We start from the raw sequence: 17,084 nt of genomic DNA on the forward strand, positions 1-17,084 counted from the left end.
TGATGGCAATCTGATTTTTTGTAAAGCTTCCATTGAAGAATGTAGTACTTTACAAAGGATTCTAGAGGTCTACGAGAATGCTTCAGGCCAACAGTTGAACTGTGCCAAGACTTCACTATTTTTTAGCAGTAACACTCCAAGGCTAATACAAGAAGATATCAAGGGAAGATTTGGGGCGCAGGTGATTAAGAAGCATGAAATGTATTTAGGGTTGCCTTCCCTAGTGGGTAAAAATAAAAAGAGCACTTTCAATGACATTAAGGACAAGCTGAGGAAGAAATTAACTGGGTGGAAAGAAAAACGATTGTCTAAAGCTGGGAAAGAAGTTTTAATCAAGATGATGGCCCAAGCAATCCCGACATACTCAATGGGTTGCTTCAAATTGCTTGATTCTCTTTGTGAGGACTTGACTAGATTGATTCAGAACTTTTGGTGGGGCCAAAGACAGGAGGAGAAGAAAATGGCGTGGCTGAGTTGAGAGAAACTGTGTGCTCCCAAGCTAGTGGTGGGATGGGCTTCAAGAGCTTAAAGGAGTTTAATTTGGCTATGCTAGCCAAACAGGGGTGGCGGTTGCAACAAAGGCAAAATTCTCTCGCCTACCATGTGCTTAAATCCAAATATTTTCCACACTTGCGATTTTTCTCAGGCAACATTGGGAAACAATCCATCCTTTACGTGGCGTAGCTTAATGGCAGCACAGGATATAGTAAAATACGGCCTACGTTGGAGAATTGGAAATGGCGAAAAGGTAAAGGTTTGGGGAGATAAGTGGCTGCATGCCAACACCATCTACATACCAAGTGACCTCTCCAAGAATGTTTCTGCAAGCTGAAACGTTGGTGTGTGACTTAATAGATCGAGAGAAAGCTTGCTGGAAAACTGAGGCAATTTATGCTCTGTTCTAACCACATGAAGTAGAGGAAATTAAAAAGATTCCACTAAGCACTCATCTACCAGCTGACAAACAGATATGGGCATGCAGTCCTAATGGTTTGTTCACAGTGCGTAGCGCTTATTGGGTGGCTCGAGAGATGTCAAGGCCTAGGAATTTCAGTTCTGGTTCAGATGAAGGAAGGAATAGGCAGTTCTGGACAAAAATTTGGAAGATTCAAGTTCCACACAAAATAAGGCATTTCACTTGGAGAGCATGTCGTGATTTACTCCCCACAAAATTTAATTTGATGAGAAGGAAAGTGCTGCAGGATGATCAGTGTAAGGAGTGCAATGCGGCCTCAGAAAACTCAAGCCATCTGTTCTGGACTTGTCAGCGGGCTCGTGAGATGTGGGAAAGTTCCAAGCTAGTAATGCCATTTACAGCTGAGCAGAATTGTTCCTTTAAAGACCTGCTGTGGAGCTTATGTATGGAGGTGGAGAGTTCACCGGAGCGGGTTGCAAAGATGGTGATGTGTGCCTGGGTGTTATGGGGAAATCAAAATGAAATTCGCAAGGGAGGAAAGCGGAAATTGGGTATGGAACTGGTTCGCTGGGCAACACAATATTTAGAGGAGTATTATGCTGCTACAACCGCTGAGTCTGATGTAAGACCTCCAAGCATCCAGCCAGTCAAGTGGCTACCTCCTCAGGGTCAGACGTACAAGGCCAACATGGACGGGGCAGTATTCGCAAAGCTAAAGACAGTGGGCATAGGGGTCATACGGGATAAGGAAGGGAAAGTTAATGCTGCTTTGGTCAAGAAAATAATGTTGCCACTAGGACCTGTTGAAGCAGAAGCCAAGGCAGTTGAAGTGGGAGTGCAGTTTGCAAAGGATGTGGGCATTAGGGATGTCGTTTTGGAAGGTGATCCCCTTATTATGAAGCGTGCTTTGACTGAGTTGGCTCCGCCTCCCCTATCAGTGGATGCTGTCATTGTGGGTATACAAGCTTCTTGTGCAGATTTCCATCACATAGCATTTACACATGTGCGCCGTCAAGGAAACAACCCAGCCCATCTATTAGCAAAATATGCCCAAGGCATTGATGATAGCTTAGTTTGGATTGAAGAGTCCCCTTGTTTTATACAACAAGCACTTATCCATGATGTATTGTCTTTTCAATAATTTAATGAAATTTCAGCTTTCTAAAAAAAAAAAAAAGATGCTAACTAAATCTCTTTTCCATCGATATCTTTCATTCTCTAATGTATCTGTGAAAAATACAAATGATTTCCCATTGCTGTGGCCTCTGCTAGTCTCTAGCATCCTAACGACAATGGAAAATAAAGACTGAATTTAATACAGTCCCATCTCACTTAGATTCTGAGTCACACTCTCCATAAAAACCAAAAGTTTTAGTCCACTGTCCAGTTATTACATTATGCAAAATCAAAGGTAACAACGTTATGAAAATAGAGTAATTTTTAGATACTCCCAATGCACGGATAATGATACTCCCTCCTCTCACATTTATGGTAGGATCTATTCATTAAATTCATGATAGGTCCACCATGATTGTGAGATGAGGGAGCATTATTTCTCTTTACTTTAAGAGTACTTAAATATTTTCCATGAAAAATAACATGTCTTTTTTTTTACATTTGCATGGAGTCTTTCACTACACCCAAATAACATTTGATCCACTTCTATGTCACCAAACATAAAGACTACTGATTTGCCCAAAAGGTTAAGTTGTTAGTAAATGGAGAATTTAATCACTTAATCATAATTCTAATACTCTCCCTCACGTGTGAGCATAAATTCCTCTTAATAAGTGGGTCTCAACAAGTGAGATTTTTAACATTTTAAATAAAAGATAAAGTGCAGACAGAAATCAAATTCGAAACCTTCTACTTTGATACCATAATAAATTAGTAATTGTTTCAAATCGTTAACCATAATTCTAACATATGCACCCTTGGAGAAAATAATAATTAAGATATTTCGGTAACTACTATATGTTTTACATAAATTTTCTAAGAAATACGACAACTAGTATCAAAGATTTGAACTTCATTCCTAATTGAAATTTATATCCTTGTTTTACTTGAAGTTTTATATTTGAACCAAATTAAATTCATATTGTTGATCTCCTTCTTCTTTGTCAAGTCTGCCTCCAATTACATGGTCTTTCGATCCTATTAACATTTTTCCAAACAGTTCGTGCATATATTTTTTTGGTAAACTGCAATGTTCATAGAAATAAAACAAAGTACAACTAAGACAATCTACCTACAGGTGGAGGCGAGAGCTCCCGGCAGTTCGTGCACACTTGTAAACACACAAACCCAGATAAAACATGCTCACAAAATTTCTATATGAATCATCAAACAAATATATACACATGATTCAAATAAAGGTTGTGTATTTAGACTTACTGATAAAAGAATGCTTTATTTACAACTAATTCTTCCTCTGTATAAAAACACAGTTCGCGTGCAATACTAAGAAGGAAATTTTAAATTCTTGTAATGCTGACTTGGCTTAAGAAGATTATAGTATTGTAATTCTCTCTTAAAGAAGTACGAAACATGGTAGAGCCTTAGCTTATCATAGGTTGGGTTCTGCTTTTTTGTATACTAGTCAGTAATGCTAACAACGCAAAGAAAAAGTTTACATAATATGTTTTTTTTTTTTTTTTTTTCTCTCTCTTAGCTAATCATATTAATGTTGTTACTGTTAAATGATATTAAGAAATGTGACTCATTAAGACACATATTCTAGATCCTCTAAAAACGAGAAGGCATGAGATTTTCTGCAATTATATATATGAACTAACAAAATTTGCATTGCTATGCTCTCTATACCTATAACAATTACAAAGTTTTTTTTTTTTTTAACAAGTGAGTTTCGTCCCAAAGAAAAGATAATAACCGAGATTGCTTTGCAGGGAAACAACTAAGTGGAGAAGATGATAATCCTTATGGGATAAATGGAATATCAGGAGCTTTTTTATCATCAGCATCTTGGTTCAGATTCTTTTGCTTTTTACTGCAACCCTGAGAAAGAAAACATCAAACAAATGGGAAATCAGGACTATCTGGGCAGGTTACCTGCTTGCCGACTGGGCTGCTAACTTTGCAGTTAATCTAATCTTTGACAGGGAAGAGAAATATACTGATACTGTGGATGATACTGGTCTTCTTCTGGTGTTGTGGACACCTTTTCTTTTATTACTCCATGGTGGGCAAGACAGAATAACTTCTTTGGCAGTGGAGGATAATGAGATGTGGCCTAGGCACTTGATTTGGCTCATTCTCCAAGTTTTCACGGCTTATTTTGTGTTTATTCAATCACTTCATCAAAACAGAATATGGATCCCAACTCTTCTCTTGCTTCTTGCTGGAACCATCAAGTATGCTGAGCGAACGGCTGCATTGTATCTTGCAAGTTTGGATAGTCTTGGAATATCCTTACTTAGAGAACCTGACCCTGGGCCCAACTATGAGAAATTAATGAGATTATACTCCAACTTTAAAGATAGCAAACTTCCTGTAGGCATTGTATTAGTTGAAGACATAGAATCCCATGTTGACAAAAATGATGCCAATGTATCTGGTGGTCCTGTTCTGGTCAGTAGTGAATTAGAGCAGTATGCTTTTGATATTGCAAATATGTACAGGGGACTCATTGTCAATCTCATGTTCAGCTCTCGTGAGCATAGAGAGAGTCGAGAATTCTTCAACAAAAGATCTTCAAAGGATGCATTGAGAATATTAGAGATCGAACTCAACTTCTTTTATGTTATTCTCCATACCAAGGTTGAGGTGGCATATTCCAGGTTAGGAAAAATGTCTCGGTTTATATCCATTGGGTTAGTTGTGGCAGCCTTGTCACTTTTCTACAAAGAAGAGAAGAGAGGTTTTAAGAGGTTCAACATTGAAGTGACTTACATCATGTTCCTTGGTGTCTTAGGCCTGGATATGGTGACTCTCCTCCTATGGATGTTCTCTGACTGGACTATTGCTTCTTTTAAAATGTATGAGATAAATTCCCCAGCATCCTATCCAAAATCGTTGACAAGTTACTTAATCTCAGGAAGCCAATATGGAAGCAATCAGAGGGAAACATCGCAATCAGAGCTTCAAGAGAGGGCTACACCTATTACATATAAAAGGTGGTCTGAAACTCTCACAATTCAACTTCCTAAATGATGGCTTGCTGAAAAGTTCAGAAAGGATGAATGAAGCAGAAAGCAGAAATGTGATCAACTAATTCATCTGTGACAAGGTAAATGGCATACTTAAATATTTCCACATTAAGGATTTTATAGATCAGATGATGAATGCCTGTACTCAGTCAAGAAGTGTGTTCCATCAGCCATTAACTAATAAACTATGGGAATTTATCTTCAAGGAGCTGTTAGAGAAATCTCTATCTGCAGATGATGAAGACGAAGCATATAGAATAAGCTCAGCTAGAGGTGGTTGGGTTCTCGAAAATGGTGACTTCACCGATGAATTCGATTACAGTCTATTAATGCCTTATATCAAGGAAGTTGCTTATGATGAAAGCCTTCTATTATGGCATATTGCTACTGAACTCTGCTACCAAAAAGATAAAGATTTGCCTAATAGCAAAGATGATAAGGAGTTGAGTAAACTCCTCTCATATTACATGTTATATATTTTATATCAGCAACCAGGTATGATGTCAGAAGTGTCAGGCATTGCCAAACTAAGGTTCAATGATACCTTGGCCGAAACACATAGATTCCTTCGCCAAAATGAGATTAAATATCCGGAACAGGCCTGTAAAAAAATTCTTGAGGTAGGTACAGGTGTAAGACCTGTTCTTGTGAAGGGAGATCGATATAAGTCTGTACTTTTTGATGCATGCATGTTGGCAAAAGAGCTTGATAAATTAAAGACACAACTGAAATGGAAGGTAACGAATAAAGTATGGGTGGAATCGTTATCATATGCTGCAAGTCGTAGCAGAGCAAATTCTCACATCCAACAACTAAGTAAAGGTGGCGAGCTTCTTACTTTTGTTTGGCTATCGATGGCCCAGTTGGGCTTGAGAGAGGCTTGGGCTGAGTCCCGTACCAGAGCAAAGCTGATTGTTGGTAAATGACTAAATACATCTACCTTATGTACTTTCCCTTTTTTTTCATAAGAAAATAAGGAGAAGGAAAGAAGTAGATGAAGGCCTTCTGGCCTTTATCAGCTCCATGTCCATCCCAAGAGAAGCATTATAACTAATAAGATTTATGCAAATATATCTTTACCTTTGAAGGCTAAGGTTTTTGCTTGATTATATTGTTAATTTTTTATTTTACTAGCGATAAACAAATGTAACAAAAAATTCAAGTAGAAATCTCAAAAAATGAACAAGAATATATATTGCTTACAGTTATTGTCTCGGACTTCTTGAGCTCCAAAGGCTTGGACAACTAAGTTTTAGGCTCTTTTAACTTTGCACAACCACCTACAGCCTATGCCTAAAATTTGTTTAATACAACCCTACTTGCATGCACAACTCTTTCCAGGAATGATGACAACAAATTTTCTCCTTAGAATGTTGATTCACGAGTCTTCTTCATGATTTCTATGAATTAATTGTGCTTAGACTACTGTATTTGATGATAGAATGATGTCTGAACTCAATAATTTCAGTTCAACTGCACTATACCCAAGAGTTTTTGCAATCCTTCTATTTACCATAAGATCTCTAGCCAACTATACTCTTGCCATTTCCTGGCCCTAGCATATATATTAGAAAGAAGAACAAAGACCCCACTACCTTGAGGTTCCAACTCTGTTATGCGGCTTCTCACTTGATCAGCTAGATTTACATTTTCATGAATCTAACAACCATTTAAAAGAGCACCCCATATGGAAAAATTTCGGTATCATTGACATTTTCTTCACTAATTTCTCTGCCCCTTCAAAGTAGCCTGCCCAACTCAAAAGATAAACCATGCAACCATAATGCTCAACTGTTGGTTCTATGCCATAAACCTCATTGAGGCAAAATGTCTTTGACCCTCTTCAACCAACCCAACATGACTACATGCACACAAAATCCCAGTGAATGTGATCTCATCAGGAATAACATTAGCATTCTCTTGAAAGTATTTAGTGCCTCCTTAGCAAGTCCATGAATAGCTAAGCCGGTGATCTCATTTTTCTTTTCCAATTTAGAAAAAATCTCCTGAGCGCTTGATGCATTTCCAATTTTGGAATACATGTCCACTAGCGCTGTCCCAATAAAAATATCTGCACCATTATTTGTTTTTTATATGTAAGCATGAATACTTTGTCCCAATGCTGGAGCCCTTAAATGATCACAGATTCACAGGCACCAATCACACTCAAAAACGTAGCTTTGTCTGGTACAAATCCAACAACCAGCATATCAAAAAATAGATTTAATGCATCCACTGCACAACCGTACTGATTGTAAGCACCAATCATGGAATTTCAAGTGACCAAATTTCTTTGAGGCATATTGTTGAACAGGTCCCTTGCATATCTCAAGTTGCCACATTTTGCATACATATCCATAATGGCAGCTGCAAGTATCACATTGAAATTCAAATTTGACTCAAAGAGATCACATCCAAGTTGGCAAACACAACTATGAACCCAGTTTCCAGCATCTTTATCTCTACTTAGAGCACATACAACTAATGTATTCACTAAGGTAATCTCATTAGGTTATTCCAAAACTCCATGTCCTTAAGCACTTCTATGGTCTTTCTAGGCCAACCTTTATTAATATTCACAGCAATTAGACTAGTGCAAGCCAACACATTCCACTTTGGAATACACTCAAATACTTTCAACCCTGCTTCCATATCTGCGCAAGACACATATATAAACTAGTAGAAGCATACACATCCAATTCATACCCAGTTTTCACAATGCCATTGAGAATTTCTTTTCCATGATTTGGATAAATTGTTACTGAACTTGCTTTGACCACTAAAGGGAATGTAAAATGGTCTGGGGAGTAACCCTTTTGCTGCATTTCTCTGTACATACACAAAGACTAATTTGGGTTGTTACTGTTAGAGTAACCTTTATTCATAGAGTTCCAAATGTATAAACTAGGCACCTCAATTTGGTTAAAAACCGGCTTTGCATAATTGATGTCTCCAGATTTGGAATTCGCACAAAAAATAAACAAGCCTACTGAGAGGGATTACATTTTTGATAACTTGTTGTAAAATTGGAAGGTCTTTGGGTTCTTTCTCTAGACATATAGATAATTGCTTCTTGATGTAACTAACAGCTGCATCTGCTCAGAGCAAAGATTCATAATTTCATACATATATTTTTGTATAAGAATAACTCTTTTATTATTATTATTATTATTATTTTTTACTCTATCACTTTTAAAATATGCTCAAATTAGATTATCTATTTTAAGTTATATATCTTTAAAATATTTTTATTTTTTTTTATCCCTCCACTATTTTTTTCTCTTGCCAAATTCAAAAGTAAAAACCAGAATTAAAACTTGAAAAAAAAAAAAAAAAATCTCCACATTTTTTTCAAAACCCTTCCCATTTAAAATTATTATCACCACGATTAGATATGATAATTTTTAAATAAGAAAACTACCACACCCACCAAGCAGTTTTTCCCATCTTCATTGCACTATATCTCCAATTCCTTCATTTTATGCCTATGATCTTGATGCTAGGTGGGTTTTTTCTTTCTTTTTTTTTTTTTTTTTTTTTTTTTAAGCATACTTGAATATTGATTAATTATGAAAACAAGGTTTAGATTGAAAATGATTTCTTACTTAATTAGCTGTCACTTAGCAGTGCAAATTTTCATTCATATTTACTTTTCAAAAGTGCTTAAGTATTTGATTTTTTAGTTTAAAAACTAATGAGCTTATTAGACTTTATTTATTCTTTTTATGCGCCTAGCTGCTCTAATTTTGAAATCATATACGATGTAGTTAGGATAAGCATACCTTCATGTTCGCTAGATTAAGGTATGCTTTTTTTATTTTTTATTGTCATTCTGTCATTCAATTTTGAATAATTGTTTGTCTACTTCATTTATCATTTTTTTTTCCCTTAGTTTCGGGTTCTAGAATACAAATTTATTTTGCATTGGATATATCATTTGAAGAAGTAAGGAAAAAAATCCCAAGCAAAATTGATTCAAGCACTCGCTAGATAAAGGTATGGTAATTTTTTTTCCACTTTTTACATTTCATTTTTTATCTTGTCATTTCACTTTTGTTCAACTGCTCATCTCTTTGCTTTACCATTTTTTTTTTCCTTCATAATTTCATATTCACTTTTTTTTTTTTTTTTTTTTTATGCTATGTTCTGAGAATCATGGAAGATATGGAAAAATTGAAATAGTTTGGGTAAATTGTTTCGGGATTTATTATTATTTTTAATCAATAACCAATCAACATCATTAGTGACCCATTGTTTGATTTCTTTAAAATTTGATATGATAGATTAAGAAGAGTGGTATCAGTTGTAAACTTTGATTTTTAGAAGAAGCCGGCAAGGTCACTAGAGTACTAAAAATATTAGGAGCAAAGAGTGTTGTATGAACTTAGATAGCTTAGTTTGTAACTTATTCAAAACTCTTCATTTTTATAGCTCTTTTAATGAATCAATGTGTATTTTTATAGAAGTTTCAAGTTACTATATATGTAGATTGTTGTGATCTAAACTATAACTACGTATGACTAATCTCAACGCACACATATAACAGGTGCCCGGAGGCCTTTCTTTTAATGTCAAAATTTTCATTCACCTCAATTAGAGATTTATTTGTTTATCTGATGACATTTATGCATTTGTCACTTATCGAAATAGCTAGTATTGTGGTGCCACCTAGCATAAAAAATAAAATAAATCATGTCTTCAATGTAGCAGAAGGAAGAGAGGAATTTGGCCTAAGTCCAACCCTCCAAATGGGACACGCCATTAGGTCCCCAAATCAAATAGAACCAAATAACCATGCTACACGGTATTGGGCTCTCTAGCCCAATGAATTAGCAAACACAGCCACACACTCGTACGATCCAAGACTAGCTATTCCTTTTTGACAATTTGGACGGTGGGTAGTGATTGTTACACACTCTATATGCATACTATAATGAAAACATGTGTTAGAACTCACGGTTTTAGTTATTAAAACACAAAATGAAGAAGAAAAAAAAAAAAAAAAAAACTGAAGATAATTCTCTGTGGGGGCGAAATTTCACCTCCTTCTCCTGTGGTATAAAAATTTTCTTACCCCTCTAGTGAATTTTCGTATCACTCTAGTAAGGCCAATTTTCTACTTGTTTCTTTCACTATACCTCATCTAAAAAAGTAGTAACACTTTCCATATGAATATTGAGATAAAACATCAGTTTTTCATTACTAAATGGAATGAAAAACGTACTTGGACATACAAATTAATATCCTACATTCTTTAACTATGCTAGAGAATAAACAAGCTGATATACTCTCTACTAATTAATCAGCTAAATTTACATAAAGAACTATTTCAAAAGCAAACATACAAATTACGATATGGTTGAACAAACGATCCCAAACCTCAACTGCTAAGTAAAGAATAGCAGTAGACATCTGTCCTCTGCATAAAAGAGATAAAGCAATCTACGAAGAAGAAAAAGCGAAGAAAAGAACTCCGAATAAATTCCAGTGACCAACAGATAGCTCAGCCACACGTAAAGAGACTTTGTCTTGCATATTGAAGAAAAGTAAATGCATAATAGCTCACCATTTTGTACTTAATCAAGAATCTAAAGGCTAAAGCATGGCAACAACTCCAAATGCCAAGTAAAGAATATTTTCCCAGACATCTAATACCTGTGCACAGATAATTTGATTGCTTGCATATTGAGAAAGGGTGGGGCTCAGTAGGGAAAGCAATAAATTAAAACATAAAAGCAAGAAGAACATAGAATAGAAAGCAAGCATAAATTGAGTTTAGTTTTATTTTTATTTTTAGGAAGGGGGCATTTTTTTTGTTTCTCAAAAAAAAAAAAAAAGGAAGGGGGCTTTTAGTTGGTAGTAATATTTATGACATTTGTGGGGAATAAAAGGACCCAAGTAGGCATTTGGGCCTTTGGGCTCTAGCAAGGAGGGCCGATCTGTTATTGAGTTGAGAACTTGTTAGTACTGCAAATCGACCCATACGCCAAGGGTCCGAGGACATATCCGAGGGTAAGTTTCTCCTCGGACAGACCCATGAGAATTCAGAGATCAACTATGAAGGTCAAGGCAAAGTTCCGGAAAAACTGTTAGTTAAAAGGGAGAATCCCTGAACCCCTTGGGTACACCGGTGTAAGAAAAATATCATAGGCAAAGGCTGCCACCTCCACATTAAAGACTCTGCACCTACCTCCCTGGTCGTATTAATGGGGAAGTGACCCCTGAACAGTAGAACCAAAACTTCTGGCTACTATTCAAGCATTAAGAGAAGAAATATCTAGGGGGGAGGAGACGGGAGCAACACATGAATAAAGCACTAAAAGAAGAAGTATTTAAAGGGGTGAAGGCTCAAGAAATAGGGATCGGTCAGTTAAAAAGAAAGAAATTAAGGATTGTAACCTTGGAGAGAGAAAGAGAATTAATACAGAAGTGGTCCTCGGCTCACGTCCGAGGAGGTCCATTTGCAATTATTATCTATTATTTAAAAGTATTCTCATACCTTAGCCTGTTGTCAAGTTCTCAATACCTCTAACTTAGATTTCAAGCCCACGCTCTACAAATTTCATTGTTTAAGACTCATTGGGCCTAAACCCATAATCGTCTTTGGGTCCAGGTGCAATTGTGCACTTACAACATCATTAAAGTAATGTTTGCATTACGATATTCGGTCCATTTATTTGGACACAAGATTGCACTAATCTAAAACTACCAAATATTTCACATTACTATAAATTATGGTAAGATCATCTATATTTTATATATATCTACAAACTAGTTTTACTCTCTCTCTCTCTCTCTCTCTCTCTCTCTCTCTCTCTGTCTCGCTCCTGTTGAGCTACATCATCCACTTAGTTTCAACTCTCTCTCTCTCTCTCTCTCTCCAAATTCAACCAGGGCTAAAGAAACTCTACATAAGAGGAGGAAACCTCACAACTCTGGATAAAGGCAAATTTGGCAAATTGGTAGGTGCAAACTTTACGTTTGAAGTATTTATTGTTGTTACGCTCTTGTTGAGCACATCATTCACCTAGTTTCATCTCTCACTCTCTCTCTCTCTCTCTCTCCAAATTCAACCAGAGCTAAAGAAACTCTACATAAAAGGAGGAAACCTCACAACTCTGGATAAAGGCAAATTGGTAGGTGCAGACTTTACGTTTGAAGTACTTGAGTGAAATGAAGACGACGAATTGGAAAGAACTGCAAGAATTATTTTTAGAATTGGTTTACTTGGAGAGAGTCAGATGCCTAGGATCACTATGCCTTTTCGACGAGAATGGAGTGTGGCAAAGTTCGAAACCAATGCAATAAAAGCTGTTGCGGGCAATACCAGTAGTGTGGATTAATTGATTATTGTTCTCTAGAGAACTCACATTATCAAAAAAAAAAAATTATTGCATGTCCCATAAGTCTTAGAAGCAATGCACAATTGTTCACATGACTTGTTATATCAGGGGTGCATAAATGTGGAGATGGTGTTACTCCAATGACATAAGACAGTTCAAACATTGTGAAAGAAAATGTGAAAAAAGAAGAAGTTATCTCATAATACTCTTATAAATTTATTGACTTTAAATCTAAATTTTGAATATATTCACAAAATATTATTTTTAATTCTATATAATAAAAGTTAGATCCTAGCTAGATGTTAGATATTAAACTCTAACACCAAAATTTAAAAATTCCACTTTATATAAATTCTATAAATTCATCAAAGAGTCTTTACCTCAACTTGTACTTCTAGGTGTTTCTAACGAATATGTACGTTTAGGGTTCAAATCCCTCCTTGTTATAACTATCAAATTATGAAAAAGAATTTCTATAAAATCATATGCTAAATAATCTTGTCAGTAAATTAAAGGTTAAAGTAACAAGAATAAAGCAAAGGAAAAAGGAAAAGGAAATGATCACATATGAGAGAGAGAGAGAGAGAGAGAGAGAGAGAGAGAGAGAGAGAGAGAGAGAGAGAGAGAGCATAAGCATAAATACTTTGCCCAATTTTTTGTCTGTTTCTTTTTTTTTTCTTTTTTCTTTTTTCTGTTTCAGAAGATATTTTTAACACCATACGAGGTGTGGCTTGATGGTAAGTGTCACGACCCAAACCTGTACTTCAGAATTTAGAGCATGACCGGCATGTTAATATCAAGTTTACCTCAATACTAACACGAACCAACCTAAACAAAAGGTGCTTAACAAGAATTGTTTCCTGTACACCTGCTTATTTTCTTTCATAAAAGCCATAAAATACAAAAATGTGAAAACCTTGAAAATTCATATCATTTGAACTTTGCAAGATTGCCACTTGGCTGAAATTTCAGGTATTCGTGCAAATATTACATAGCTAAACGTTTAGCAAAAACTCTTATTTACAAACCCAACCCCAAAGACATACCACTGGGGTTCAAACCAAACTAAAGTTCAAAATTACATCTGCGCTCAAAGAATCAAGTACATCTTGATTCCTCTTATACAACAAAAGAGCTAAACTACTATACAACAAAAAAAAACTATACAATCTAAACAAAAGAGAATCACAGAATCTTGCCACCTCTAATACTCTCGCTGCTTCCAGGAAGAACCTGTGCACTGAAATATAATAGGGTGAGCTGCGAAGCCCAGTAAGGTTTTTAAGCTCCATGGGCCTTTGATAAGAATGCATGTAAATCAAATATTTTATGGACATGCCAGCTTTGATAAAATAGCCTTCATTACTATTCATATTGTTCTTAAATTAACTTATGAACTTCCAAATGAAAATACTTCATTTTCCTTTCAAATAATAATAAAAGAACATGATAAGGAACTTAAACATGATTCAACATACTTTTCTTATCATCATACTTTTCTTAGAACTTCCAAATAGCTTAATAGTTCTTTTATAATACATATTAGTTAGTCCAATTGTAAGTCTGTCACAACTTTGGGAGGCTTCCAGCACTTAATGCCAAGCATCCAGCATTCCCCACAATGCTAGGTAATTCCGGAATCATATCATAAAACATACTTTCAACCATGGGGGTAGGTTGACATCCTCCACAAGTTGGCGGTTACCAACAAGGGCGGGTACAGCAGAGCCAGTCCCACTTATAATGGCCAAACAGAATCTCCATGGAAATACCAGTACTATAACCCCTACTGGCTGAGTTCAGATCATGACAATGGAATAACTAAAAACTATACTTTTCAGATACTATACTTTTACATAACTATTTAATAACAGTAGCATATCCAATTCTTTCTTTAAACATTATGTTCGTGATATGAGTAATAGCATCAATATGCTAAAATTATCATATATATAATATTCAATAAGTCACGAACATAAATCTTTACTTGAATCATGCTTATATGTAATATCTCTAATTAAAAGGTTTTAATGCGTTATAGTTTTCCAAATAGTCCTTATGCTTATCAAACGCACATGTCACAAATCCCTTACCTGGAAACAGATGACGCGAGAGATTTGTACCAGAGGAGCTCAAGTGTCCGTGTTCTCGTTCTCGGCACCTAAATGAAAGACCAAAACTTATTACTAACAACTCTTCCTAAAAATAAACTTATACCTCGAACACAACCTAACTCTCAACTTAGTAAAAACTTAATTCCCGTCACATAGAGTTTCCCCTAAAACAAGGTACAATCACCAAACTCATAACATACCAAAACACAGAGAAAACAAGCCATAAAAATTCATATATGATCTAAACATACCAAAAGATAAGCACATTAAATTATAGCTCAAAACCTTTCCCCTAACTTCAAAATTAAATCTTCAAAGTCATAGTTATTCTACACTGTTTACTGATCATTCCAGTAGCAAATCCCCCATTTGTAAAATACGAATGGGCTGTCAAAACACATCCAATTGTCATGAAATTTTACAAAACTACTCCCCTGTATGTCTAATATATACCGTATAAATTTCAAAGTCAAATCATAAAACCATAATTTATTAAAAATCGTACAAGGAAACGTGCTCAAATCTGTCCTGACAGAAATTTATACAACTTAGAAATTAAACCATTATTTTTGTATTAGTCCAAATGCAGTGAGACCACTTTCAAAACAACCATATGTGTCTTAGGATTCATAAAAACTACTCCTGGCATCCTAACTCACAGAAAATGATTTAATACAGAATTTTATTGTAGTGAACATCAAATCTGTCACAGTGACAGCTTCAGTGCATGTTGATACAAAATTCATCAACTAAATCCAAATGGTCTTCAATTCATTTGGGTATTTTTATACCAATACAATAAACATTAAAATGACTTACTAAGCATCCAATAGACCATAACACCATCAAACTTTCAACTTACAAAAACAGAATCACAAGTTCAGCCCCTAAAATCAGATTTGAGAACAAAGAATGGAAAACAATTAAACTATCAAAATACTCTAAAATCAAATAAGTTTTTAATTACTTACCCACAAATTGAAGCTGAAGCTTTAATTTTAGGCTCTTAAATCCTTCTTTAGAGTGAGATTTATTGTTTTGGTGAGAGAGGGAGAGAGAGAGGTCTTGCCATGTGAAAGCAAAGAGAGAAAGAAAAGAAAAAGCAAGAGAAATGAAGCAAGAAGCTTCTGGTACAGCAAAAGAAAAGATGAGGAATTGACTTTGAGGGCTTGTACGTGTATAGCATAGGAGAAAAATCAAAGACCACTTTCCCACTCTTTTCCACTTTTGGCATTTATACTTTTCACCCCATATAAACTTATATTTCAAGAAAGACCCAATGCCAAAATAACTTTACATATATATATCCTTACCTTAATAAAACTCATTTCTACAACATCAAAAGAGTATACATGGTTTATAATATGACAATATCAAAACTTTATGCACTTAATTTAATTAAGATAATAACAAACATATAAACTCATGAATTTAGTTATGCAATTAGGTTGGGGTGTTACAGTAAGAGTTCTTGTTTTAGCACCTATAGAGGTGTGGTTTAAGCGATAGCCCCAGTATAACTTGTGTGGTACACGTTGTATTACTCATTGCCGTCACGTGGCGTGGGGTCGATAAGTCCACACCAGAGACCCCTTTTTTTATTTAGAGAAAAAGAAAAAGATTTTTTTCTTTTCACAATGGCATATTTATAATATATATATATGATGAAATCACGTGGAACATTTCTTATCAAGAAACATGACATCCTTTAGTAGCCTTATATATAGAGGATGTCATAAATGAGCTCCAAGGCTAACTTAGAAACTAAAGCTCACTTGGAAAGTTCCTAGAGATGTTTCGAAGGATGAATTTGATTGTTATTCTTGTAAGTATTAATTATTCTTTCAACAATATTGTGATATAGATGTCGAATGCATTACTTTTTGGCCTATTTAGTAGTTAACTTGCATTTAGAATTTTTTTAAATTGATAATTACGTACAACTAGTGAGTTTTAAACCCATGGTATCACCCTCTAGCTTTTTTCCTTCTTTTTTTTTTTTTGTGAAAGATATTATTCTCCACCTTGTTCTTACAAGGAGATGAGATGTTACATTTTATTGTTTTATAAGTTAATAGTTACAATAACGAGAGAAGGGGAATTCAAACCTTACTTCTGAGCAAACTATATATGCCACTAACTACAAGGTAGTTGGCAAGGAGATGATACTAAGTTGAAAGTAATTGAAATATATTATTTTCAAATTGATTATGTTCAGATTACATTTATTACTATTGAATCTTGATAAAAGTTACACCACTCAAAAAGTAAAGCTAACTTGGAATCAGTCTAGAGATGTTTCAAAGGGTAAATCGGGTTCTTGCAAATATTAGTTGCTGCTTCCACAATATTATGATATAGATGTTAAATGAATTACTTATGGGTCTATTTAGCTGTTAACTTGCATTTGGATTTTTTTTATAATAATAATTACATACAACTAGTGACTTTTAAACTTATGGTGTCACCCTCTAGGCTTTCTTTAAAAGGTACCCCTCCACTTTTTTCTTACAAGAAAAAGAGATGTCATTTTTTTTTGTTAATA

General features: G+C 35.1%; 1 protein-coding gene, 1 long non-coding RNA gene and 1 pseudogene across 2 annotated transcripts; 1 reads left to right on the top strand and 2 right to left on the bottom strand.

Annotated features, from left to right (window-relative positions):
• The first annotated feature begins 5,213 nt into the window (after positions 1 to 5,213).
• On the top strand, positions 5,214 to 6,008 carry LOC142628484 (uncharacterized). Its single transcript, XM_075802573.1, has one exon. It carries the CDS (start codon positions 5,214 to 5,216, stop codon positions 6,006 to 6,008), a length of 795 nt encoding a protein of 264 aa, XP_075658688.1.
• Positions 6,009 to 6,499: 491 nt separating this feature from the next.
• LOC142628485 (putative pentatricopeptide repeat-containing protein At3g05240) lies at positions 6,500 to 10,494 on the bottom strand (annotated as a pseudogene).
• A 2,830-nt stretch (positions 10,495 to 13,324) lies between these two features.
• Positions 13,325 to 15,686, bottom strand: LOC142627286 (uncharacterized). The gene is made up of 3 exons (XR_012842799.1): positions 15,511 to 15,686; positions 14,519 to 14,586; positions 13,325 to 13,665 (listed from the first exon to the last, which is right to left on the bottom strand). It is a non-coding gene; the product is annotated as an uncharacterized LOC142627286 (long non-coding RNA).
• Between the last annotated feature and the right edge of the window lie 1,398 nt (positions 15,687 to 17,084).

Source organism: Castanea sativa, chromosome 3 (assembly GCF_040712315.1).
Source record: "Castanea sativa cultivar Marrone di Chiusa Pesio chromosome 3, ASM4071231v1".
Lineage (NCBI taxonomy): Eukaryota > Viridiplantae > Streptophyta > Magnoliopsida > Fagales > Fagaceae > Castanea > Castanea sativa.

What these genes read in the sequence shown, in the direction of transcription:
- LOC142628484 (XM_075802573.1), top strand. Translation starts at nt 5,214, where the DNA reads ATGAATGCCTGTACTCAGTCAAGAAGTGTGTTCCATCAGCCATTAACT.